Source organism: Stylophora pistillata, chromosome 12, assembly GCF_964205215.1.
Source record: "Stylophora pistillata chromosome 12, jaStyPist1.2, whole genome shotgun sequence".
Lineage (NCBI taxonomy): Eukaryota > Metazoa > Cnidaria > Anthozoa > Scleractinia > Pocilloporidae > Stylophora > Stylophora pistillata.
The window spans coordinates 4,325,087-4,352,850 of NC_142530.1; the positions used below are offsets into that span (position 1 = coordinate 4,325,087).

General features: G+C 35.1%; 2 protein-coding genes across 5 annotated transcripts; both read left to right on the plus strand.

Moving 5' to 3' along the window:
* The first annotated feature begins 82 nt into the window (after nucleotides 1–82).
* Nucleotides 83–2,989, plus strand: LOC111325981 (riboflavin-binding protein). The gene is made up of 3 exons (XM_022929901.2): nucleotides 83–446; nucleotides 1,754–1,823; nucleotides 2,477–2,989. The coding sequence occupies exons 1-3, from the start codon at nucleotides 162–164 to the stop codon at nucleotides 2,845–2,847; spliced, it is 726 nt and encodes a 241-aa protein (XP_022785636.2). The 5' UTR covers nucleotides 83–161; the 3' UTR covers nucleotides 2,848–2,989.
* A 1,955-nt stretch (nucleotides 2,990–4,944) lies between these two features.
* On the plus strand, nucleotides 4,945–26,523 carry LOC111325973 (5'-AMP-activated protein kinase subunit gamma-1). Of its 4 annotated transcripts, XM_088740881.1 has the most exons (19): nucleotides 4,945–5,086; nucleotides 5,328–5,415; nucleotides 12,700–12,759; nucleotides 17,665–18,087; nucleotides 18,607–18,640; nucleotides 19,236–19,339; nucleotides 19,481–19,514; nucleotides 19,704–19,751; nucleotides 20,116–20,174; nucleotides 20,296–20,341; nucleotides 21,868–21,922; nucleotides 22,032–22,158; nucleotides 22,754–22,834; nucleotides 23,481–23,565; nucleotides 24,180–24,217; nucleotides 24,743–24,814; nucleotides 25,212–25,286; nucleotides 25,633–25,735; nucleotides 26,262–26,523. In XM_088740881.1, exons 2-19 carry the CDS (start codon nucleotides 5,371–5,373, stop codon nucleotides 26,294–26,296), a joined length of 1,524 nt encoding a protein of 507 aa, XP_088597007.1. In that variant the 5' UTR covers nucleotides 4,945–5,086; nucleotides 5,328–5,370; the 3' UTR covers nucleotides 26,297–26,523. The 4 variants fall into 4 exon arrangements, with proteins under 4 accessions (XP_088597007.1, XP_088597009.1, XP_088597006.1 ...); XM_088740883.1 differs by lacking the exon at nucleotides 12,700–12,759; XM_088740880.1 differs by lacking the exons at nucleotides 4,945–5,086; nucleotides 5,328–5,415 and adding an exon at nucleotides 11,200–11,343.
* The last annotated feature ends 1,241 nt before the right edge of the window (nucleotides 26,524–27,764 follow it).

Genomic DNA, 27,764 nt, shown 5'->3' on the forward strand with positions numbered 1-27,764 from the left:
AATCAAGATTTACAATATTTTTATTTCTTGTCTACTCATGCCCCTCGAGGGAGGGGTAGGGAAACGATGTTTGCCTCCACATGATTACCAGAGTTCATTCCACGTGAGACCTGTCAGTGCAAATCCTCGTGCTCGCACTGAACGAAAAGAAGGCACTCGTGATGGCGAAGTTTATCTGGTCCGTTTTCCTCGTAATAGTCCTTCAAATCATTTATGTAGACGTGGTTTACACACAAGACCAGTGCATAGAAGGAGACTGGCACAAAAAGTCGCCCTCGCCTGAAACAGCTGAGTTCAAGACTTGTCATGCTTTCAAAAGCAGTAGTTGTTGCAACGCAAAGTTCACGGCGGAATTGATGGCCAACGAAACCCGTAATTTGTATAACCATTCCTGGCATCGCTGTGGTACTCTCTCCGCAAAATGTCAATCCTTTTGGGTCAAACAGGTAAACTTGCGGATCAGATAAATAGGTTCGCCTCCTAAATAATTTTACAGGGTGGGGTTGTAAAATACATCTGTCGCTTTGGTTTCGCAGTTTTTTTTTTAAAACAGAAGCAATTAGTAGAAAATCTTGGGAAGCCGGCCGGTTTCCGATATTTACTCCGAGTACTGGGCAGCGATACAGCAAGCCCGGCCTATAATTTGCCAGGGGGCCTCAATACGAATGATCCGTGTACGTACTTCAACGATTCAAAGTGAGTGCACGCGCACCCCAATTCAAACTTAGTATCAGAACTCACTCGAAATTAGACTACAATGCGCCTTTTTTCGAAAATCCTGGGATTTATCAATTCTTATTTCTTTATCCGATTTTATAATTACATAAATGTGTAAAAGATTCACCGTAGTTCACGACAGTGGTGATCGCATTACGTCACGAAGGTTCGAATTCCGGCGCGCCAAGTCTCGACACATACGAGTACAACCTTGGCCAAACTTCTCTTACATGTGGTATTTATCAGGGTGATCGTTGATCGGAATCTCACAATGCCGTTGTATGGGGAGAGTTTTCCGTATAACCCTATGCTTTAGTAGGCAAGATTTCTGTATAACCCCATACTTCATTATGTATGCAATTCTTGGAGAAAAGAAAGCAGAGGCAAGAAAACAGATTACCTTTGGGATTGTGGCTTTGTTTTTTGTTGGTATGGGGTTATACGGAAATCTTTCCCTTTATTATGCAATCAATCCTTGGATAAAAGAAATCAAAGGTAAAATTAAGGGGTAAGTTTCCAAAGAAACTGTGGTGCTGTGTTGGAAGGGGGTAACAAGGTAATTTGATTTTATCAACTAAGTTGAAACTTTGAATTAACCATGCTAAAACGGTTATACAGAGAACTTGCCCTACACAATGGCATTGTGAGATTCCGATCAACAATCACATGGATAAATACCACGGTGGCCAATTTACAGTTTCAACTTAGTTGATATAACCAAACTACAAAAGTAAAATAGATTTAATTTGTTCTATTGTGACTTTGTTTTGTTATATAGTTGTGTTACATTATATGAAGTTATGTCATAGTTGTGTTAGGTGTTCATGGATATGCCTGCGCAAGAGTAAGAAGAGGAATAAAGGAAACCTAGAATGTTAATGTTCATTGCTTGTTTTGTTTTATAATTTCGTCATTGAATTTCTAAGATACAAAAAGATTGTTTTAGAGACTACGGCTATGTATATAAGAATAGTATTCGGTTTACAGAAATCTTTCCTTCTGATATGTTTTGATGCCTTTGAATTTGTCCTTGTAGGAATGTTTTTATCAGTGTTCTCCCAAAGTTTACCAGTGGAAAAATCCAAAAATAAAAGGGGCTCTGAAAGGTAAATACTGATTTACTACATGTGACATTGTTTCTAGTAACATCTGAGCAGACATCTTGCCAAGGAGATGAAGATAGTGTTCTCTGCATTGATTGCATGTTTCAGACATATCTGCAGGACTAGCACTGTTAGTGGTTGTCATTCTGCCAATGAAGTAGTCTTCTCATTTTCACATTATGCTGTGTTTAAGTCTCATCTTTTCTCTGGTAAATCTTTGTAACGCTCTATTTGTCCTGAAATATTTTGCTTATGTAGCTGTCAGTCTCCTTCCTCCATACCAGGGTCTAAATACACTACTTTCAGTGGACAGGCTTGTAATCAATGATGGCATATGGATACATGTTGCAACCTGTAGAGTTGCAATGCACTGTGATGAAGTTCACATGCATTGAATTACATGGGTTTGGTGAATAGCCCAAACTTCTTTTAATCTTATGACTCCTGATAGTTATAAACATCTTTTTTCTCCTTACAGTATCACCCCTTGAATCACACATTAAAGTTGCAAGATTAGAGGAATTGATCACCAACTAAACAAGCTCTTGATTGTTAAAAAAAAATTGTAGTATGTCCCTAGGAATTCCTATTGTGTTAGTTGACACTAATTGCAATATCTTGGGAATTGTACAACTTTTGAAAATTTTGTCTTTTAGGTGTACCAGTTTGTTCTGGCTTTTGTGATGCATGGTTTGAGGCCTGCAAGGATGATCAGATTTGTGTTGAAAATGTTCTTGACGACTATAACTTCACCATACATCGAGAGAACTACTGTCCCGGGGACAGGGAGTGTGAATCATACCAGGCCATGTATGGAAATGGCAAGAACCTTTGTGAGAAGATGTGGGGAGAGTCGTACAACTACACCCAGCCGAATGGTAATTACTCCAACTGTTTGATGATGGACCCATCCATGACATATGCACAAGCCACACCCAAACCAACTGTGAAAGGAAAAGGCATTACCAGTGTCCCCGACATTTCTCTGTTGGCTGTCATCCTCTTTGCTAGGGCTTTTATACAGTAGTTTGTGTATTATTTTTTTACACTCAAATTTTTCTTTAAGATAGTCTTTCAGTAAATTTTCAAATATGGTGAATTTAAAGCTGGTCCATTAATTTGAGTGAGCCATTTAATGTCATACACTTGATAAATAGATTTCATGTTGGCACTGGCCTCTGCAGTAATAAATCACAGGTTACTTCAAAAATGTGGCAGACAAGGTACAGCCAAGTATGTCACTGATGTGTACAGACCCACGGGAACATAGAACTTATTTGTCTCATAGGATAAAAAAGTAAAACGGTGTTGATAGTTATGTCATCTGTTTCTGTCTGGACAATACTGCTCCACTGACTGTGCGGCACTGTTTTGTACACCATTTTCTTGAGCTGATTGTATTCATTACTGGACTTAAACTGCACACTCTGTAGGTACCTCCTGTTGTCCCTCATTGTGACATTGGGAAGGGGCTTACAATGAACACTGTTTCAGTACTGTGTGAAGATGTTTAGTAGTTGGTCATGACTTCATGCCACTGATTGGTTTTTTTATTAGTTGTTTTTTGGAATTCCTCAATCAGCAGGAAGTAAACTCATTTTGAAATACAAATCAAGATCTTAGATAATTGGGAGTCATTTCATGTAAATTATTACAGGACTCGGGCAGTCAGAGGACCAATAACTAAAATCAACTGATCAAAATGCTTTATTGTCAGTCAATATTCTCTCATTATTGGACCGGGCACAGTCCCGAATGATACCGCACTTCTGTCCCTTTGAACTTCGGTCATATAATAGATCTCTTCTTAACCAAGCTTGCTCGGGACCGTACTGGAAGAATATCGGCCCTTGGTCTTTTTTGTACGAACCGAGCTGTGCTCGGTCTGTACTGTCAAGACCTCGGGCCGATATTCTCCCAGTACGGCCCTCGTGCTTGGTTAATAAGATATGTCTTGTATGTCATTTTGGTATTGTGGTGTTATAATTTGATAGTATATCGTTATTTCCAATGCCTGGCCTACTAAAAGTTATTTTTAGCAAGTCAGCCTTTTATTGCGGCTCATAACTAAGCTTATGTATTTGTGATTTACTGGTATTTATTGATACATTTCTTCTGGGTTTAAAATTTCATGGTGCAGTTAGCATACTATGTTTATTATTAGAATTGTGGAGTGAAAATTTGCACAAGCAATGAAATAAAGCTCTCTGGAAATTCTTTGATCTTTGTCTCCAAGTGTTAGTTGATACTGCTAATTTGAAATTGTAAATTGACCTTGGTAACGAGTTAAAAAGCTGACGTTTCGAGCGTTAGCCCTTCATCAGAGTGAATATAATGACAAAGGGCTAACACTCGAAACATCAGCTTTTTAACTCGTTACAGTGGCAAATTTACAATTTTAACTTAGTTGATATAACCAAATTACCTTGTTACCCCCACTGACACAGCACCACAGTTTCTTTAGAAACTTTCAGCCTTAAGTTGATACTGGTTCCTGATTATTAAATGCATATAGCCCACAACATTTATTGGTCAAAAGAAGCCAAGATTACCCAAGAAATAAAATATGACCATGCACAGGCTTGGAGGCTATAATTAAGTGTCGGGGGCCCACCTGTGTGCATAGGCCTATACAACATTGCTGCTATATTACAAATAGTAACTGATTGTCAGTAGTCCCAGGTGATAATTAGAAGCCCTAGCGGTTGTTACTGGTGTTTTCTGTCTTTCTTTCTTTTTCAGAAAAACGGTCAAGCCATCCAACTCAGCTAATAAATTAGGGTCTTCTCTTTCTCTCACTCTAGGGAGGAAGAAAGCGGTAAAGAAAGACAGCTTTAATTGGGAACCAGGTTAACCTAGCTCAAAGGCTCTTGACTATTTATGCTACCCTCACCACTCACACAAAATAGACAATGAAAGGAAAAGGGGAAGAAAATGAAAATGATTGATCTTAAAATTCAAACAAGTTCGTTTTCTTTCTGACATCTCCTGCTAGCATAAATTTTATCCGGTACATGACCCCAAGCATGTGTATCACCCGTGACTTGACCCGAAAACCCGAGGGATGGAACTAAAAAAGGAAAAAAAAATTATCACGCATCATCGACTAGGGAGACCGCTGAACAAAAAAGGGGCCGGCGTATTACTTAAAGGAATCGTAAAATTTACACTACTTTGGTGGCCGTGAAAGAGCTTCCCAGAACAACAATTAAATAGCTGTTGTGGCAACCGATTGTTCACCTTATCGTTAAGATGAGCATGCTTTGGTGGGTGACGATAATCTTTTTCGACTTAATGAAAGAACGTGACGATTTTAAAGTGATATTACCTTCCGAAGCAATGGAGCGACACAATAACAAATTTAAACTTTTCATATATTAATGTTTGCAGCTGTTTCTAAATTTAATTGCAATTTCGGTTCCCTCTGTAACGCTGAAGTTGTTTATATTCAAGAGTTTTATTTTGTTGCGATGTAACTTAATTCATGCATTGTTTTGTTTTGTGTAGAGCAATCTTCCTTGATCGCGGAGTTGTTAATGTAAAACGAACGATGTCGTCTGATGCCTTGAACGGGATGGAAGTAACTGCTGATAAGGTATTGTAGTACAAGACTCATAAAGATTTAAAGTTTAAGTAGCTCATATTGATGTTAAAAAGTACGGGCCTTAGTTTTCGCAAATCCTGTTAATAATCAATCTCAGTGCTACATGTGCAGAGAAGCATGGCCGCAAAAGTTAATTGTCTTGTGGACTTTGCGCCAACTTGAGGGCATAAAACGTCACGAAGTACTTCTAAACAAGCATATTTTAGCACGTAGAGAGTATTTCTCTACAAAAGAAAAATTCCATGAGTTTGTTTCTACGTATAGATGCATAAATTTATTATTTTTTAATTGTTTTGTTCTGATCGCTGTGGTCGTCCTTCAGGTCTCGGCCACCAGCTTAATCGGTCTATTTAGGAAGAGCGGAAAATGCCTTTTCACGCGATGTACAAGCGGAATGCCATCGACCTGTGCGTTTTCCAGCTTACGGTTTTTGTTAGCTGATAATTTTTTGTTCGACGTGTCCGAAAAATACCCGATACCATTATTTGTTCACTTATGCAAGTCGCTCTCGTCCTTCGTTGTTTACTGACAATTGGCTTACGTATTTACATGTAATAGCGAAGAGCTTAACCCTAACCTGTGAAAAAGCCAATCCATAAGTGTATTCATTTTTACTTGTTTGTATTGGTCTTTCTTCGCGTAAGTAACATAACTTAACACATCGACACTGCTCAATTTAGAGGAAAAGAAAAATGATAATAGATTTGCAAGTATTCCAAACGGATGAATGTCTGTTATCAGAAATTATTAAAACTGTAATTATCTTTTCTTTTTATCTTGTTAGCAGAAAGATAGTAACTGTCTGAAATAACTTCTAAAAGTTCAAAGATGCACCACGGACTAACCTTACCGAACATTATGTTCAGAATTTTGACATTTTTATAAATCTGCCGGTGAAAACCATTTCTAGACACAAAAAGGAAAGCACACCTATCTCTCAAAAACTTTTCCACTACTTAGCCTCCTTTAAGATGAATACTGCTAACTAATTTTACAGAAAATATTTTGAGATCATGAGATTTTTATAGCTACATGTAGTTTAGAGCTACAACTTGGAGTTCAAGTAGATGTTTCCCTTCCTCTTTTTGAATTTCAATATTGAATCCCATCATTGAATAAAATCTCCCATTCTGATTGGTTAACAAAGCGAGGTATTTAGCGTGGAATTGTGAGTTGAATTCAAGGCTTAGTGATATTGTTTCACCTCTACGTAAACATAACAATTTTAAGTAATGCTGTATCCTTTTTTCTCATTTTTATTCTATTATGCAATTCAAGTAAAATTCATTACTTGACTCGCAAATTCCGCATTAAACTGCACTTGAAAACGGATATCGCACTCATCGCTTTGCGATTCATGCAATATTGGTTTTTGCGTGCAATTTAATGCGGAGTTCACGAGTCAAGTAAAGAATTTTCCTATAGAATTAAAAGCTCTGCATCAAAAGCTGTCTCACACCATAGTTGAAAATGAAATAATTTAATTGTGATATTTCTCTCTATTTCCTTGTGATGGTTCAAAAATTGTATTAGATCTCTGCTGTCATGGGACCAGTTTTAATCATATTTTTTCTTTTGATTTTTCCTTTTGATTTTTCCTTGTTCTGCCAAAGATTAAGTTCTGCCCACGCCACAGTGTGACCTTCAATTGTGAAAGGTCATTTCTACAACCTCAGTTAATTAAATATTTTCGCTTGCTCTCCTGGGTGTCTGTCATTGAATTTATTATATAAACACCACTGAAATAGCACCTTTTGCAGCAGAAGTGAAATGATTAATCATTTTATTGGTGTTTATGTAATAAATAGTCTGAATATTACATGATCCCTTGGAGATACAAAATTCCTCTTTCTGTGCTAAAAAATATCTTGTCTGCTTCGCTCACTTATGAAATATTTATCAACACTTAAGAAACTTTGTATCTCTGCGCGGCCATGTAATATCCTCTATGTTTGTCTTAAAATGGGTTTTACTGCTGATTGATGACTCAGTGGTAATTTTAGTTGTTGTGAATGGAAAATTAAAGAATATTTTTGAAAGGGTGTATATTAATTAATTTTGTGTAGTTTAATGGGGTTATCTTGTCATTGCTGATTTAAAATCTTTGACACGAAGCATATCATTTTTAAAATCTGCCTGAGACCCTCAGACATAATTTTGATCAAACTGTTACAAGTGTGTATGTGAGGGGGAGGGAAAGGACTGCTGAAAGCTTTCTGTCATATATTATGTTAGGTTTAGTTGTAAATGTTCAAGTGTATGGAAAATTAAACTTACAGAATGTTCCTTTCTCATAGATAATGGCTCTTGTAAGTGGTTTGAAGGGGTGTTTGTTAACTCATTGTGTATATAGTTTAATTGATTTGTTAAAATCTTGATAGAAATAATAGTGATTTCCACTGCTGATTTAAAATCAAACGTATCACAATCATCTCATATAATTATGCAATCAACCCTCAAACAATTATTTGGATCAAAGTATAACAGGCGTGTTTTTTTTTTTAAGAGATTACTGCTTAAAGATACCAATCATAATAATCATGTCACTTTCTGTCGTAATCTGAACTTTATCAAATGGTTAATGATTGATTTTGAAAATGATCAACTGCTACCTTGATGGTTTGCACTTGGCACAATGCCTACTTAGTCTGATTTTCAATGTCTTATAATAAGATAAACAGTGGACGTAAGATAATGGTAGACTTTGTACTACGAATATTGATGTATTCAAATTCTGCATAGTTTCCTGTTTTGGATACTGGTCCAAAACAATTTCAGAAGTTCTTACTTAGTGGAGTGTCCTTACATCTGATTTTCAAGTTTTATTGCAGGAAGTAATTTGTTAGATAACAAGTCTGAATCTTTTAGAAATGTGCAGTTATACTAAATTTTGGGATAAAGCCAACTTAAGTTGGACTTAACTGTCAATGAGATATAATTATTTAAAACAGCAAATCAAGAACTGTTTTGAATAAAACTGTTGTTCTGAAATATACCTTGGTCATTTTCGTCTTACTTCCTATTTATAGACTCCGTGAGACTTGAGATCTCTTAACACACAGACAAATTTGCATACTCACTTTGAAATATAATCCACATGCCTATTCGTACTTGTACACAAAAATATTTTGAGTAAAAACTTAATACGTGTCCATCACTTTTTTTTGTCAGAAGTAAGTTCTTTAATTAGTCTTCTTTCACTGGAGATTGTTTCAGGGAAAAGATGATTTTAAAATTTACTGCGCATAGTGTTTGCTTTTTTGGTTTCTCCAAACTTTTGACATTTTGTAGGCACTGTTACATGTGGGTGTCTGTGGGTTTAAGTAGAGATTTACTAAGATTTCGAACTTAGTTGCTTAATACAGATAGCAACAACAAGCCTTTTGCAATTCCTGTTTATAAACAGTGCTGTGCTAAGCAGAACAGCTGTGAGTGTCATCTGTAGTATGGACTCTATACTGACTTGCGTACATACTTGACTTGTAAGTGAGGATATTTTTAAATTAATGCTATAACACGTTTTGCTAAGAAGAGAAAATTGTGCAAGTTTGTTTTCAGGTTAAGGTGCATCCAATGTAAACTCATAGTTTTCTGTCACATTTTTGGTCTGATATGTGTCGTCCTCTGAGGTTTCAGACAGCAGTACAATAAACTTCAATACTTTGGGTAAGAAATAACTTTGGGTGCAATGTGAATGAGATATACCATCAACTTGTGCTTTTACATACCAAATATTTTCAGTGAGCTCACAGTACTTTAAGTTTGTAAACAGGTCTCCCTAGAAAACATTTAATACTTATGCATTATTTATTTCCACATACAATTTGATTCCTATCACATCTTGCTTTGTTCAAACATTTGGCTAATATATCTGCATTGGAGAGTGAAGGACTTTTTTCCAATTAATGGAAGAAGCTATTAAATACATGTATTGCATTTATTTTAACAAACTTTGGTGTTTATTAATATTATTTTTTTTTAAAGAATTCCCAGTGTCCTAACTGTACACAGACACTGCTAAAATTAAATTGAAATAAGATTTTACAACTTGTCTATATGTGGTCTTCTACCAAAAGTCACTGGGATGGATATTTTTGTTTCTTATTATCATAATAGCAGTTTCATAAATTTAATATACGGAAAGTGTTTCAAGATCATTGACCATTTTATAAGTGAAGGCTGTGCTCTAAGGAAAATTGAATGGAGCCCAGTGCTTTGAAACTGTGAAATCCAGGGTGCCCAGCATAATTATGCTTTGAATGAAAAAAAAATTAAAATTCCTGAGTTGCTCAAGAGCAAAAGCAAGGTACCAGGGGCCACTTGTTGCTGCTGGGCCTTGTTAAATGAAGCTCTTGCACTTCTTAAGATGAGTGCTGTAAGCTTATTCTATGAGAAATATTTTGAGATCTTAACCTTTTTATGCTAACATTTAGCTAGGGAAAACGGAGGTTCCAAACATAAAATTAAAGAAATTATAATAATCTAGAGCATTTTTCTTTTTTTAAAGTATGTCCTTCAATCACAAAAGGTCATTTGAATATACAGTAGTTAATTGTAATCATTATTATAAGAATTAGATCATTAGATCTTCCTGGGAGTACATGATTGTACATTATGTATGTCGTAATTACACTGTAATCTATTTTTATTAACTACTAAAAAATAAAAATGGTTTTTACTGCTGAGCAATGAGGTATTTTTAGTAGGAGTCTTTAAATATACTTGTACATAAGTCCATTGGAAATTAAACTTAAAGGGTACTCCTCTTTTATAGATAGATAATGGCATACACAAGTGTCTTGAATTAGGGTGTTTGTCAATTAATTGTGAGTACATGCAGCTTGATCAATTTGTTAAAATCTTCCTAATGATAGACTGAAATAAAAATGTTGTCCACTGCTGATTTAAAATCCTTGGATGAAATAAAAATGATGTCCACTGCTGATTTAAAATCCTTGAATGATGCATCTATATATATATGTAACTTTTCATATATCATTAAACCCTCAGACAATCCATTGGTTCAAAGTAATACAAGTGTTTTTATGTGGGGGGATGACTGCTTAAAGCTATCTGTCTTATCATGTCGCATACAGGTCTAACCTGAACTCCCTCATATGGTTAACAGGCGGTTGAAGTCTTGTTCCTCGTAAGGAATGATTGATAAATAATTTTTAAAAAGTATGTACAAAGTATTCTTATGGAGAAATTGTTTGGTTATCATCAACTGAAGTTTTGCACTGGGCAAAGTTCATAACAAGTCTGATTTCATTGACTTACAGTGAGTTAAAATAATGGTGTACATTTTGAAATATAAACTTTGTACTACTGTTAGGTTCTCATGTTTTGCATACACCTAGTTTCATGTTTACATTACTGGTCAAAATCAATGTCAAAAGTTCAAATTTAATGGAATTTCACTACTTTTTTTATTTTCAAGTTTTATCACAGGGGATGAACCATTAAAAAATACATCTAAAAATTTGAGAAACATTTAGTCATTATTTTTGGGGTAAATGTACTTTTGAAGCTGTAGCCACTGTTCCCTGGCTGATTAATTCATGATATGAAAAAAACAGGAAATGGCTGAAAAAAAAAATTGAGTCAGAATGGTATCATGCCAGAATCACATGTTATGACTCAATATTTCACATAAACCAGTGTGATATTGATCCCCTGTTGTTTTCCTGTTTTGTGCAATAGTTTCTCCCGATGATCAACAGATGCACCATTTCCTCCAATAAGTTCTATTGCAGTGTACCATAATTATAGTTTTAAAACTGTATTGCGTAGGTTAGATCTAAAGCTTTCACTGTTGGAAGCTGGGTCACTCCAAGGTTCATCCCAGTCTTCTCACACCCCCCAAAAATGGCTGATATCACGATGGCAGTCAGCAGAAATTATTGGAAATTTTGTTTGGTGAGCTTTTTGTTTTTCAATGTACAGGTGTAGTGAAAAAAATGTTGAATGTGGTTTGAGCCTCAATAAATGCTTGATTAATCATGCTAGTATCAGTATGGGGTGATGATTGTTGGATAATTGTCAAAAAATTTTTTTAAGGGCTCCATTCAAAAAGCTCACAGATATTTAGAATGATGTGTGTAATGATTTAATCTTTGGTTTGAAATACTGAAATGATATCAGAATTAATTTTTTAGATTGGTCTATAATTATTGTGAACCTAGTGTCACTAAATAATATTCATAAGTTATACTTGAATTGTAGTTTAGGTAATACAAGTTATAGTTACTCACTACTGTATCATGTGTTTTTCTTCCAATTGGTAATATTTTAAGCCTGCTTGTCTTCAAGCTGCATGTATACATCAGTTTATTTTCTATTTGATATTACAGTTCAGATTTTTTACTTTAATTTTGACATCATCATGGTAAATGAACCAATTATTGTATTTGTATTACAAGTGAGATATACATGAAGCATAATTTTACTTGGATTTATATTTATTTTAATTTTACGATATTTAAAAGGCTACCGGTAGTTCAAATCTTAGAAGCTAGATTCATTTGTACTGCTGGAGTATCCTGATTTCATTAAAACAATGCAATTATTTGGGATTGTTGCCTTTATTTTCCTCTGTGGTACATATAGGATGGTAGAACTCTGTAAGAAAACTGAAAAAATCTCTGCAATGTGGTTCAGAGCCACCCTAAGTCAAAACAAAAATTCAAATTGGGTCTGAATTGTTGAAACAGGTGAATCTTGATGGTCTGATTACAATTTTGGCAATTTAAAAAATCCAGCATAGTCTGAGTACTCATTTTTGAGCTATATGTACAAGCATACAAAACTGAAAGTAAATGGTTTTCTAAGAGGCTGTTGGGTTGCTTTTATTAGTAACCTTATTTGACTAAAGAATCATGAGAACTTGTTATAAAATAATTGAATGAGCCTCTTTTGGGTACCATGTCTAAGGAAACAAACTTAAGCATGGAAGCTGTAATTCATCTAAGACTTCAGTTGGTGCAGTTGATATAATGAAACCATTTTTAGCCATCTTAAATAGTAGGTAACAGGACCCAAATGAGCCTGGTTAGGGCTCAAAACAGAAAGGTTTGTACATATACACTCACTACCAGATAATCTCAGTCCAAAGTCTTTGCTAACCACTGCACAACCGCACTATTCACTGTGGAAAGCTTCAGTTCTGAGGTCATTAGTTGAAATTTTTTAAGAAGTAAACTAAGTAAGTAAAGTGGTAGTAAATTAAATGTTTTTTCTTGTGTGTATAATTATACACATTTATGCTGCAAACAGGAGCAGTATGAGAACAAGAATTCAATTGGAGATAGATTGTGGAGAAGTGCTGAAATGGAGGTAATGTACAGCCATGTGGCATGAATTGGTGTAATGTCATTGAACTGTAATGTAGCATATTCACTATATATTAAGTAAAAATAAAAACTTTCATTTAAAAACCAGTTCTTACTGATTTGAACTGAAAGCATTAACTGCTTGTCTTGGCAAAGCAAAGATTTGTCAAAAGCTGACTTGAAGTACATTTAATTAATAACAAACATTGACTGAAGAGAAAATGTGGTATACTTTTTTTGTTCTAAGTTATAATTCTCAGTCTTTCTCATCCTGTCAGTTTGTTTAATATGTTTGTGGAGTTGATTTTGGTCCATACATATATCTTACTAACCAAGCGCGAGGGCCATACTGGGAGAATAACGGCCTGAGGTCTTAACAGTACGGACCGAGCACAGCGAGGTCCGTACAAAAAAGACCAAGGGCCGATATTCTTCCAGTACGGTCCCGAGCAAACTTGGTTAATAAGAGATTTATTATACGACTGAAGTTCAAAGGGACACAAGTGCGGTATCATCCGGGACCATTTGGGACAGTGCCCGGTCCAATACTGAGAGAATATTGACCGGCAATAGAGCATTTTGATTGGTTGATTTTAGTTATTGGCTCTCTGACTGCCTGAGTCGTGTAATAAATGCTCTTAACTTATATTTTGTAATCACTTGCAAGATTGATGACTATAATCTTGCTTCAATTATTCACAAGACAGCCAAATCCCTTTAAGTTTAAACAATAGCAGAATGAGTGAAATGAAGCTCCCATTCGCTCTGACGAAGGGCTAACACTCAAAACGTCAGCTTTTTTATTCGTTACAGTGGCCAATTTACAATTTCAACTTAGTTGATATAACCAATTATCTTGTTACCCCCACCGATGCAGCACCACAGTTTCTTTAGAAACTTTCAGCCTTTATTCATGAGTGAAATGAAGATTTGATAACTAAATATATGGTGTGTCATACTCTCTCTTATCAACTGCTTATCTTGAAAATAATAACTAAATATATAAATTACAAAGCTTTCACTAGCAGTTATGACTTACAGTCAGCAAAACACTAACTATGAGAATAATAACAAATGTATTTCAATGGAGATACTTAATATTAATTTTTTAATCAACAGTATTGTCTGTGAAGTAGTCAAAGTATCATGATTGTGATAGTAATAATACATCACTCACATATTCAAACTTACCTGGAAGATGGTAATAACGTTTTATAAGATAGTGGAATGTTGAAAGTTATTTCAAGTTAACCTATCAATCTGACTTCCTGTGAGAATTGATTATTAGTTTTAAACCTACTGCTGAGGACAGATAAACCAAACCTCCAATTAAAAGTAGTGCCTCTACTTAGAAGTTCAACATATTATACTTGAATTCTGGAAATGTTTTGTAATACAAATGCAAAGAATTCATAAACAAAGCTGGTGTTATCTTTAAAATATCATGATTGTACAAAAGTCCATTGTACTTTCTATCTGACAGTCTGTTATCAGTTAACTGTAATTACATGGGGTTACACAAGAATGCATGCAATTCTTTTTTAACTGACAATGTCTAATCTAAGATGTCATAGTACCCACATTATCTGTGAACCACTAGTAGTGATCGATTAATGATGAATAATTTAATGATTAAGAAATAATTAATTTCTCTCTCTCTCTCTCCATGAATTAAATATTTAACCTATTGACGTTCATTGCGCCCATATGCGTCCATGGGGACCCACACCCTTTCTACGCCTTGTGACGTCATCACTTTTAACCCTGGAGCACGAATTTGAGCACGTACTTAAACAGGTTGAAAATATCTTACAGACGATACCAGAATGAGCGCAATTGATGGAAGGAGATTGGAGAAATAGCCAAAAAACCATGTCACTCTGACCTGAAAATCTGCACGAAAATCGTGTTTCATTACCCACCTACCTTTCCGAGCATGTGCTTTGAAAATAATGAGTAGTTTCTGAAAAATCTCTACACTAAAATGAAGCCTACTTAATTTCCAGCAAGTGAGGAGAAACTTCAGGCAAGGAGAGGGAAAAAAAGGGCAGGAGAAAGAGAGAAAAGTAAAAGTCGTAAGTGGGGCATGACTTTTCAACCCAAAAACTATGTCGAAATTTTGCTCTCTGCGCCTGCCCAAGATTTTCAGGCTGCCATTTTGCATTTGGATCAAAAGGCCGTCAAGTGCACGAGCTGTCAAGGGGTTTTTGGTAAGTTTGAGCTTTTAAAGCCACAACAGTGACCCAAAATCTGCTTGACTAGCTTCAAAACACAGTTTTCCACAAAAGCTGCGGCCATTATTGGGTTAATATCTGTGTGTACTTTTGTCAACTGAACTGCATTTTTATCACATTCTCGGCATCTGTTGTAAGATATGATCTAAGTTTTTGACTAAATTTGAAATGATTCATGTTATAGTAACATAATGTATTATTTTGTCAGTAATCCTCCCAAAATAAGAATTTGATGCTGTTATGTATTGAAGAAATAGCATTTGCACTAGCATGCATGCAATTGTCTCCAACCTGCATGCATTTTCCTGCTTTATTTTAGAAAAGTAAATGTTGATTTGTTATTTAAGCTATTAGCCTTTAAACTTGCAGAAGTAAAAATGTAACTTAATTTAATGTAATTTAATTTTTAATTTTAATTAATTTAATTTTAATTTAGTACAATTTAATGGCTCAGTTAAAACAAATAAAGTTATGAAGTACAAGCGAAAAGAGAAGAAACGTCATATGGAAAATCCATAAAGGAGTCTAGGAACCCATATGAAAACAGAACACCAAAGTTAAATAGGCTATAAATATATTACATATTAATTATGTTTTTTCCGACTACCACATATTATTACATAATTATGTTTTAAACTAGAAATAATTATTATAAAAATTCCACAGAATATATTAATTAGATATATTATCCACTAAATACTTCTTAACACCTGCCTTAAAAATATTTACACTTGCTGCTCTACGAGTATCAAAGGGCAAAAGATTCCAGGAATCAGCTATCCTGTGAAAAAAGACTATATTTGAGAGGATTTGTTCTTGCGTATTTCTTCTTTAAAGATAAATTATCTTTACTTCCCTCCCTTCTCTTCTCACATATTATTCAGCAAACTAGTAATGAGAATATAATTGGTTATATTGGTTATATCAGTTAGATTCTATTATATTCTAAGTTAGCCCTTCTTCAGAGCAAAAGATGCAGGGCTAATGCTCGAAACGTCAGCTTTTTTATTCGTTACGGTGGCCAATTTACAATTTCAACTTAAGGCTGGTTTTTACTTGCGACGGAGTTGTAGTCGGAGTCGTAATCAGAAGCGTGGAGCGATACGATCTAGAGAAAATCAAACCGAAGGAGTCGGAAGCAGAACACCGATTCTGCCTATGACTCCGTCGCTTACGATCTAGTGAAAACTGCATAGTCGGAAGCAGAAGCGGAAGAATAAACCAACCACAATCCTTGATTCCATCTTTCCAAAATGCACAAATAGCCGTAACAAATTTAAACGTGTGAGCTTGACGGTATAATTACGAAATTAAAAGTTAAAACACTCGAACTGACCCTACCGAAAGTACGATTCACGATCACCAAGTCGTAGTTCGCTGATGAGGCTAGCATACTCTTCCTAGGCTGCTTGACATTGACAGATATCGTGAACCCAAAATTGCTTTCCTTTTCAATCGATATTATTCCTGCATTGTCTCTGCCTGCGCAAAATTGATAGATTCCATGAAACTTGAGATCTCTTCACTCACGGACAAATTTGCATATTCCCTTTTGAAATATGATCCACATGCCTATTTTCACACATGCGAAAATATTTAGCGATTTTTATCTTTCATCTTGATTTTTGAGTTAAAACGTAATATGCACCTATCGCTTTTTTCGCTGGAAATAAGTTCTTTAATTAGTCCTCTTTCACTGGAGCTTGTTTTTTGGAAAAGCTGATTTTTAAAATTTTACTGCGCATTGTGTTTGCCTTCTTGGTTTCTCCAAAATTTTGACTTTTTGTCGGCACGTGTTACACGTAAGTGTCAATGTGTTAATAAGCGCCAAAGTTGCTCTTCGTCTGCCATGTTGTCTTTGGCGCCAAAATTTGTACTTTCGGGGGCCTGGAATCGAGCATTGTGATTGATTTATTCTTCCGCTTCCGACTCCAACAATGCAGTTTTCACTAGATCGTAAGCGATGGAGTCATAAGCGGAATCGGAAGAAAATGGGAACGTTCTGATTCTTCCGACTCCGATTCTGTCGAGCTTATGACTCCGCTTTACGACTCCGTTTTACGATTTTCACTGGGTCATAAGCGCTCTTACGACTCCGACTCCGACTCCGACACTAATGAAAACCAGCCTTTAGTTGATATAACCAATTATCTTGTTACCCCTACTGGCGCAGCACCACAGTTTCTTTAGAAACTTTCAGCCTTTAGTAATGAGAATACACTACCTTATTATCCAACTGTGCTCCATAGAGAACAAATAATGTGCAAGATGAGTGCAAATATCATGTGATATTTGTACTCCAGAAATATCCATGAAATTTGCCTATGCTGAAGTAACAATTTGATGTGTGGGATAATAAATCTCTAATTAGATGTTTTGGTGTGTAGAATCGCTGAGTATTTTTACTTGTTGTTTGTATTTTGACTCATCCTATGGACTCATCAAAATACGGCAGTACCACACAATACTCAACAATACTACACAACAAAATTAATGTCTAATAAGATACATTTATTAGGAGGAAGTTTTATCTTGATTTAACACCAACTTCCTGTAACTAATTTCTAAGGAATGTGTAGCAGCCAGAGGGGAGAATTAACAATCAGATCTTGAGGTGTAACACCCAGTTACAATTCCTTTAGGACTAACATACTTTCACATATTTCCTTTATTAGAATCTACATGTTAATGATGACCACAATGCATTTGTAATGCCTGGCTTGAATTATCCACAACCATACAACTCCAACGACAATGGTTTGCCGCAAGAACAACAGTCGTCAAGGGAATGGGTCTTGGAGTGGAACAGAAAGAGTGACACCAGTGAGGTTGAGCAATATCTTCAACAGATCCAGAGGTCACACAGTTCATCAGCCCCCGAAACAAACTCAGATTCACCGTCAGGGAGTTTTGCTCGCAGTAGTTCATTGCCAAGAACTGCAGGTCTGGACGAGGAACAGATGGAAAGTGAGCCATTCCAAATCCAGAATTTGTCATATTCATCAAACGAGAAATTCATGGAACTGAGGCAGACCAGCGGTGAAGTGACATCAGACGAAGGGATTGAAGATGGTGGTAGAGGAAGAGAAGAAGTCTATGTAAGTTTGAGCTCACTCTGGTTTAGTAAAATGACAAAACTTTGTGAGCTTTCACTCTGCTCTTGCTCAATCTCTTTTTTAAGAATTTCTTTACGAGCGCTTGGCTTTTAAAATACATGTGCTTCACTTCAAGTTGAAAAATTGTTGTCCAGTGAAACCTATTTGCGCTTGGATACAAGTGAGGTATATTTGGCCAAAGAGACATTGATCACGGTGACTGTACCTCATATCTCAATAAAATTAATCCTCTCCTCCCTATAAAACAAGTTTATTTGCTATGCTTATTTGTTTATATAGTGCAAAGCTCAATGCAGGAAAAGTGATACAGCTTAGAACCTGACCTTAGCTTGGAATTTGATTCTTCTTTACATATGTAAACAATTGGATGAAACATCTGGCCATCCAAGGAGTTGGGCAGACTAAACCTATATTTGACCGGACATTGTCCATTGAACGGCTGTTATATTAAGCCTTGCACTATGTACCATTCACAATATGTTTTAACATTTTTTTTTTTAGGCACAAGATGACATGATGGCAGATGTAATATCAGGTGAATTTGTCTTACAGTGTATTTCTGCAAAAATTTACGTTATATCGTAATAAAATGTAAGTTAAAAAAGTTTTCCGATAGAATGTTTACCAGTACTTTACCCCTTAAACCCTTGGTCCAGACTGCACACATGCAAAACATTAATCATACAGAGCTGTTTGAAGCGGTTCCAGCTGACCTCATCTGTGACTTATTATTGAATAGACAAACAACAACATGGAATCTATTTGTCAAATAGATAATATGCAAAACATGGTTGCCATTATCATGCCTTAATAGAGGACTTTGGCCTCATCAAACTTCATGAAAAGTTGACAAAATTGATCATTGTTTTCTTTCAGTTTTGAGGTAGGGGGATTTGCTTAAAAGAGCAGGATTTAGGATATCAAGTTTTACAGACAGTATATTTGCAATGTCCTCTCTTGTAACCAAATTGTGAAATCCTTCAGCTCTTTAAAAGTAACTGTCATGTGTTGTTTTCTTTATATGTCTGGGCCATCAACAATGACTACTTGCACTCTCTCTCTCTTTCTCTCTTTTGATTGTTGTTAGTACAATTTTCCTTCTAAACATTTTCATTTCTCCTTTATGTCAGATGAGGATGAAAGCTACATGTATACCAACTTTCTCAAGACCAGAACTTGTTATGATATCATGCCGAAAAGCTCCAAGATTGTAGTGTTTGATACCAAGCTAAGGGTAAGCTAAGTCACTTGTTAATACTACACTACTACTGTAACACTGTTAGTGCTTCTGTCTTACCAGTGAAATGTAGTTAAAATGTAGGTTCATCCTCTTTTGCTTTATTTTCCATTAATTATTTAAATTTATTTGCACTAGGTCAAGAAAGCATTTTTTGGACTGGTTGCTAATGGTAAGTACTATATGGAAAAGTTTTATTTGAATGCTTATATTAATGTATAGTCACCAGGTTTACTCAGGTGGGTTATGCCTTGACAAACATGTAAAAGTTATTATTCGAAGTATCAGAAAGTTCAAGTTATGAGACAAGATTACCATCTCTTTGTTGGATCTCAAATCTTGTGCTTGTATTTTCTGTTAGGTGTTAGATCTGCCCCTCTCTGGGACAGTGAAAAGCATACCTTTGTTGGTAAGTGGACCCAACTGGATCCTCCCTCATTTTTTTCTCTTTGTTATTTCTGTGAAGCTAGTTACTATTTCACACTGTTTCACTCGCTAAAAACATGGAGCAGGCTACAGTAGAACACTGCTAACTCAAGCTCTAAAGGGAAACAACAAATGGTTTGAGTAATTGGGGGTTCTAGTTAGCTGGTAGTTACTGACCGAAAAATGGGGTCAAGGGATATTGGATCTTGTTCAAGTTACCAGGGGTGCAATTTAACTGAGTTCAAGTTGATGGGGTTCTACTGTCAGTATTTAGGAATACGCGGACAACATGGAGAACTTAAATCTTTGTTACAAAGTAACGTAATGTGTTCTGCTCTGGTTTGCAGGAATGCTCACTATTTCAGATTTTATCAACATTCTTCGCCACTATTACAAGTCACCATTGGTAAGAGCAGTGCTGAATTTAAAGTTGCTAGTTATAGTGACAGGGTATACACAAGACATACATGTTCATTGTACAGAAGTAATGAATTTAACTTAACCTTGAACCTTTTGTTATTCTACAGGTCCAGATAGATGAATTAGAGGAATATAATATTCAAGCTTTTCGAGGTAACCCTATAACTCCAACGCTCTCCTCACAATACAAAATCGAGCAGACAAGTGATGAGAATAAATAATGGTAATTGAACTGAGTGGAGTGCAATTTGGGCTGAAATCATACACATGATTTCAAAATCAAACGAGTGCACAGCGCGAGTTCGATTTGAAATCACAAGACAGTATGATTTCAGACCAAAATTGCACAACTTGAGGTTCAATTACCACTTTATTACATCCATTTTGAAATCGCCCAAATACAGGACTTGGTCAATTCAAATATTTTACTGATGCAGTACTGAGCCGGTTTTTGAATAAAAAGTGGAACCGGAAACGCTTTTATATCTTATTTTGATGCAAAACAGAAAGACTTTGATTTCATGTGTTAAAAGCTCAGTCAAGCATAAAATGATGCGATTTAGAGCAAAAATGGTATGATTGGTGAATAAATCGCACCAGTTAGAGCCAATCAGATTACAGGGACCACCAGTGATTTCAAAATGGATGTGATAAAGAGCGATATACAGTAGGGGATTATCAGTTGATTCAATATCAAAATTCTCTTAACCAACATCTTAAGAATTGTATAGAAGACAGTAAGGAGAACTACCAAACAAATGAGATCTTGGAAGGGAATAAGCACTAAATATTTGTTTCCATGATGAGAACATCTTACCCAGTGAATAAGCAAGGTGATACTTTAATCATTAACACCCCCTCCCCCCCTCGCCCACTGACATAGCAGCACAATTTTTTTTCTTCAGAAACTTACCTCCCTCAATTACCATTAATATTATACAACTAATTAATTAATTACCATTAATATTATACAACTAATTAATTAATTACCATTAATATTATACAACTAATTAATTAATTACCATTAATATTATACAACTAATTAATTAATTACCATTAATATTATACAACTAATTAATTAATTACCATTAATATTATACAACTAATTAATTACCATTAATATTATACAACTAATTAATTAATTACCATTAATATTATACAACTAATTAATTAATTACCATTAATATTATACAACTAATTAATTAATTACCATTAATATTATACAACTAATTAATTAATTACCATTAATATTATACAACTAATTAATTAATTACCATTAATATTATACAACTAATTAATTAATTACCATTAATATTATACAACTAATTAATTAATTACCATTAATATTATACAACTAATTAATTAATTACCATTAATATTATACAACTAATTAATTAATTACCATTAATATTATACAACTAATTAATTAATTACCATTAATATTATACAACTAATTAATTAATTACCATTAATATTATACAACTAATTAATTAATTACCATTAATATTATACAACTAATTAATTAATTACCATTAATATTATACAACTAATTAATTAATTACCATTAATATTATACAACTAATTAATTAATTACCATTAATATTGTACAACAGTATTATGGTTGCCATATTATTTTTCATAACTTCAAGTTTCTGATGTTTTTTTTTTCTTCTGTGAAGACTATGATGAATCCAATTTGAGGCCTGAGCTGATTCAAATATCCCCAATGCAGAGGTAGGGACAGTTCTCATCTATTTAAGCAAAAATGACTGATACTGTTTTGAAGTTTCTGGTAGACATGTACACCAGCCTGTATAAGTTATGACTTCACTTTATCTTACAGTCTCCTTGATGCTGTTAAGACATTGGTGGAGTTTAAAATCCATCGGCTCCCTGTAATTGACCCTGTAACTGGAAACGCTCTCTATATCCTGACCCACAAGAGAATCCTGCGATTCATGTTTTCATCGGTAAGTATGAAAGGTCAAGATGTAGAGAGAAGCATACAGCAGTAAAGTGTCTGCACATTTGCAGTTTTATTGTAAGTTGTAATGGCTAGTTAGTCTGCTTTCAAGTACCCTCACTGTAGACTTAAAAACAACCTTGCAAGCTATGGTGTTTATACGGGTATTAAAACTTTTTGATATAGCTCAAAACAAGCTTTTAGTTTTGAGAAGTCTTAAGTTTTCCTTTCCTCAACCTTTTTTACCTTTTACGATCTCTGTGAAAGTTTAAATTTTTTTTGGAAATTTTACATCACTGTCAGTAGTGTTTTTCTTTTAGATTTTGTAGGGTAATGGGTGCTCAGCCTGCCAAAATTGATCTATTTACACATGCCCAATTTTTTTTTTTTTTTGTGGATCTTGTTTTGAAGACTTTTAATTGTGACTAGATGCAGTGAGGTTTATTTGCAAGTTTTAGAAAGGGGGGCAGTTGGAAAACTGAAATAAGTACTAAATAGTTTGCTGTGTTTTACAATGAAAAATTTTTCTATTTAGTGATCAGTGTATAGTAAAAAGATTGGTGAATAGGAAGATAATTATAATATTGACTTTTTTTTGACAGTTGACACAAACCAGTCCACCAGAGTTTATGAACAACACACTAAAAGAACTTGGAATTGGAACATACCACGATGTAGCTGTGGTATGTAATGACAGTGTAAATGGTTATGACTAAATCACTTAACAATATTGTTGCTCCCTGTTTGTTGTTTTGGGGTCTAGGAGGTCATGATCATGGTTTTTATCTCAGAGGATATGAAAAAGGAAAGTAAGGGTGTTGGTCCTCATCAGAATCTAGACATTGTGGTAGAATGGCCTCTTGCACTCCAATACAACTTGACTCTCTATTATTGTTCCCTCTGTTTTACAGTTAATGGCTTGATACTTGGGAAAGACTTAGCAATTGTTATTGAAATTTCTGATTCCTTCTGGCTAGGTACCTTTGTTTATTTTTATTACAGTCACACACACATATACCTAATGTCTTTCTACCTGCTGCCTTTTTTTTTTTCCTTGTCTCTCTCAAGGTTGACTAAAAAGCCTTAGATGTGCTGGTCTTTAGTTTGGCTGTAATAATTCTTGTTTTTTGATACCTAATTTTTGAATTTTTATAACCTAGCAGGAAAGTGCAGAGCTAGCTTGTGACAATGAGGGCTGTTAAGGGGGGGGGGGGGGGAATCTTGTGTTTCTGTGGCTCTTATTTTGCTTGCACTGTGGGAAATGATCTATGGGAAATTTGAAACTCTGTTTTTATCTTTACATGTACATGTAAGTGTTTTATTTCTTAGATATCTCCTGAGACTCCACTGATAACAGCCTTCCATATGTTTTCTGAAAAGAGAGTTTCTGCTTTACCAGTGATTGACGAGAGTGGTATGATTAGTTTTCTCTGTTCTCTTCTTGAAATTTCCCTTTCGAGGAAAGTTAAACAAAGGAAACAAGTATGGGTTCAAGAATTTGCTTAAAAATAGCAGTGCAAAATTCTTTGATAGAGGTTTTGCACAGCAGCCAGGTTGGATGGCAGGAACAATAGATTAGTTTACCCATGGGAAAAACAATTTCTTTCTTATGCAAAATATTTTCATTGATCCTGCCATCCAACATGGCTGCTGTGCAAAACCTCTATAAACATTTCTTCCTAGTCTTAATGCTGCAGTAAAGAAACCACAATTGATGATATAATGACCAAGCCTGTCTAGTCAACATTTGTCTCTTTTCCCTCTGTTTTTTTTTGGGGGGGGGGGGGAGGGGGGCAGAGGGGAGAGGGGGGCCAAAGGATGTCAATGCCATCTTGAACTTCATGTCACACTGAATAATTATGTTCTTTTTTTGGCTATACAAAAACTTGCAGATAGGGAAGGAATGTTTTTAAATGTTAAAGGGAATTTTGACATTGTTCTCACTGTTAAAGGAAAACTTGAAACTTGAGCTGTAATTTTAAACCATACAGTATTTGACTTTGAATTTTTTTATTTTTTTTATTTCAGGGGTTGTAGTTGATATTTATGCAAGATTTGATGTTATTGTAAGTAATCAACAATAAATTTCAAATGGAAATAAAGCAGTTTTCAATTGAGTGTTGAATAACCAAAACCAAAAAAATCACAATTATCAATCAGAACAATGTTAAACATCATCATTAACCTGGCAACATGCTCTAAGGGGGGGAAAACATGAGTAACCAATTTGGGATTAGTTTTGCATTTGATTGGTTGGGATGGAGACACGAGCTTTTTAAACCATGCAATCACAAAAGGGAAGCAAAGCAAAACCAAATCATTAATTCCAGAATAACCTTTTTTTGATACTCAATTGAAAACTGCTCTTGACTGTTATGATAACTAATCTTAAGCAATGTTAGATTAATTTTTTTAACATTTTTAACAAATTTAGGTTCCGTGACAGGTTCACCTTTCCACCTCACCCGTTAAAACGTACACGTTTAGCTTTGATCTGATCATATCATTATCCTAAATAAAAATACTATTAGCAAACACCTTTTGCCGAAAGAATTTTGGTCAAATAACAGATTATTTTATTTTCCTTGTAGAATTTGGCTGCGGAGAAGACATACAATAACCTGGATATTACTGTAAAGAAGGCACTTGAACATAGAGCAGATGTAAGTCTGGTGTGATAAATGGAATTATATATTAAAAAGACCCAAGCATTCCTTTGTTATCATTTTACTGTACAACAATGCAATAACCTTTTGATGCGTAAAGAGTGACTAGCATTTAATTTCTCCAACAAAATCATCCCTGAATCAAACAGTCAGGTCGTGGGAATAAGGGAAACAATCATGAACTAAGGAAGCTCATGTTTGTCAAATAAGTCCTTGTCAGCACGTTAGGAAATGTAGTAATAACAGCCTGGACAACTTTCCTGACAAAGGAAGTTCACTCAACTGGACCAAATCAATAGTGTGAATTCCCTTGGCCATTGGTAATTACCAATTTTATTCAGTCTTTACAGTGCTACAAAGTTGTTCAAACAACGTTTTCTTTACTTTGTTACAGGGATTTGAAGGAGTCCACACATGTTGCTTGCATGAAACACTACACACCATAATTGACAGATTAACTGATGCAGGGGTATGTATGATAAAAGCTGCAATCTCTTAGGTTTCTTCCCTGTCTGACTGGTGCAGAAATCTTGTGCCACTTCCTTAACCAATCAGATTCCAAACTAAAACCGGTCGCATCTTGGTCACTTGGATTTTTTTTCTGCTCTTCAAGCAGTTGACTCGTTATATAATTCTGAGTTCTTGTTGGCTCTTTGTTTCACTTTCTTTTCTACTGATCAGCCATTGTTGTTACAGTTATAATCATTGTGGTTTTTTTTGGGGGGGGAGGTGCAATCAAAAGGCACTCTAGTCTGTGAGTTCTCTAACTTTATTAAATTTTCTAACTACAGCATTTTTTATATCTTTGCTTCTAGGTTCATCGTCTTGTAATTGTTGATAAAGAACGCCACTGCATTGGGGTGTTATCCCTGTCAGACATTCTAAAGTTTTTGGTGTTGAGACCTTTGCAGGGAACATGTAAGTCAGCAGTGTTTGTCCCTTTTTCATTTCTTTATTTCTTCCAATTCTTTACTTGTGAGCTCCTTCATTTTACCTCTGATCATTCTTTTTTTTTAGTTTTTCTTTTCTACATTTTGTCCATCTTTCTTCTCTTCCTTTCACTCTCTTTCCTCTTCAATTCATTTGTTCTACTTCCTTTTGATCCTCTTTAACATGTGTATCACCAGCTTTCTTTCCTCTTCCTTGTTTTGTTTTGTTGATCTTCCATTTCTTTTCATCCTGGTCTTCCCTCATCTGTATGCTCCTTGAACAAATGTAGTTGTTAATTGCCACGTTCTGCTGTAGTCTCCTACATGTGCAGAGTTAATGTGCTCACTCAGAGATCTTTGAACTCACTCAGATTATAAACATTTGTATTTTTTCATATCAGCAGTTTGGGATTAATTTTGTTGTTTTCTTTGTTCTTCTTATTTCTTTCCTATGCAAACCCCTTCATACATCCCAGCTTTATCTTCAGGTAATACTGCCATTTATCTCTTTACAGCAATCAGTAATCATCCCCCAGGGCCTATGGAATAATCAGCATGGTGCTGATTAAAATTAAAAATACAACAGTTATCATTGTTGCAGAGGAGTTGGAGAGATGAATCTGTTGGGAATGATAGTGAGTGAGCAAAAAGCTATCAGGTGACCCAGAGTTGATCAAGTCTTCTAAAAAGGAAAGTGAGATGTTTTAGCGTTATGAACCTTTTTGGTACACTTACTTGACTTTGGTTGATCCATATACTTAACTTGAGAAGTGTAATCTACATCCATTGCTCCTCAATAGTGGAGGAAAGAGAGAGCTATTATGTAGATGGCAAAAATGGAAATGGGTCTTGAGGAGATGGAATCTTGAAGTTTGGAAATTGGCCAAGTTAAAAGAATGTTTTACTATTAGCAAACTGTTTTGACTTTTGTTTGAGGATAAGGTATTATGTATATTAATTAAGAAGGGTCAAGAGAGGTTATCTCTACTTTAATAAGCATCCAAGTTGTCTCTGTATAACAACGTCTCAGAGGGCTTAGGCAATAAAACTTCAAGGAATTCTGACAGATAACTACATTGTTCCTTTCGTCTTAACTAAGTTGACTCAAATCCCTCGCTTTCTGTTTTTCCAGTTTCTGCCAATTTTTTTTAAAGGGATAGGTATAGGTAATCGCATGGGGCTGAGTAAAATTAAGGATTAATATCACGTGTGTTTTCAGAAGTCACTGAAATTACCCTCGGGCGATTTCTGCAACTTCCGAAAACACAAGTGATATTAATCCTTAATTTTATGAGGAACCATGTGATTACTTGTTTATAATATAAGGGTCAAAATGTTTTCTTACTGATCTTGCGCAAAACGGGACGCCATTGTGACAAAACAAACAGAAATTTCTTTACCTTGGCAGCCGTTGCTAAGCGGTTTTCAGCCAATCATTTTCAAGTAACTTTGGCCGGGGCAATTACAAAAATTAAGAAAAAATGCCCTCTGTCTTGACCAATCACAATTCAGTAATTTTGCCCCTTATATGATAAAGGAGGGTAATTCAAGCAGATTACTTTGGCCATTTTTTTTTTCACTTGTCCCAGTAACAACTGTACATCCTTTGTTTCCCAAAAATTTCTCAAATGAAAAGATGTCAAATAATTATTTTTTACATACAGTTATGGGGGAGTACCGCAGTACCATTTGTATCTGGAACATTTCCATTTTTTGCTGACTGTAGTTTGTCTTGGTCTTTTGAGAAAAGTTCTTAAAAAAACATTGATGTATATGGGATCCTTGCACATGTTGTCTCTCTTTCAAGACAGTTTTCTCAAGGAGAGGATTTTTAGTTGCTGTAGAGTAAATATTATTACCCAGTATGAGGCTATCTTTCTTGTTTTGCTTAATTATCCCACTCTTTTATTAACTTGACAAGGGTAAAGGTTTTAATCAAAATAAATTTCAGGTCAGGTATAATGTCCGAGTATTGTTAACAGGAAGACAATGAGGCGAATGATTCTGAGAACATTTTC

Bases quoted from the DNA above. Each gene is read 5' to 3' on its own strand.
- LOC111325981 (XM_022929901.2), top strand. From the start codon at position 162: ATGGCGAAGTTTATCTGGTCCGTTTTCCTCGTAATAGTCCTTCAAATC. The intron at 447-1,753 runs GTAAACTTGCGG...TTGTCCTTGTAG, and splicing joins AATCCTTTTGGGTCAAACAG to GAATGTTTTTATCAGTGTTC. The intron at 1,824-2,476 runs GTAAATACTGAT...TTTGTCTTTTAG, and splicing joins AATAAAAGGGGCTCTGAAAG to GTGTACCAGTTTGTTCTGGC.
- LOC111325973 (XM_088740880.1), top strand. From the start codon at position 11,293: ATGGCTGATATCACGATGGCAGTCAGCAGAAATTATTGGAAATTTTGT. The intron at 20,175-20,295 runs GTAAGAGCAGTG...GTTATTCTACAG, and splicing joins ACTATTACAAGTCACCATTG to GTCCAGATAGATGAATTAGA. The intron at 25,736-26,261 runs GTAAGTCAGCAG...ATCTCTTTACAG, and splicing joins GAGACCTTTGCAGGGAACAT to CAATCAGTAATCATCCCCCA.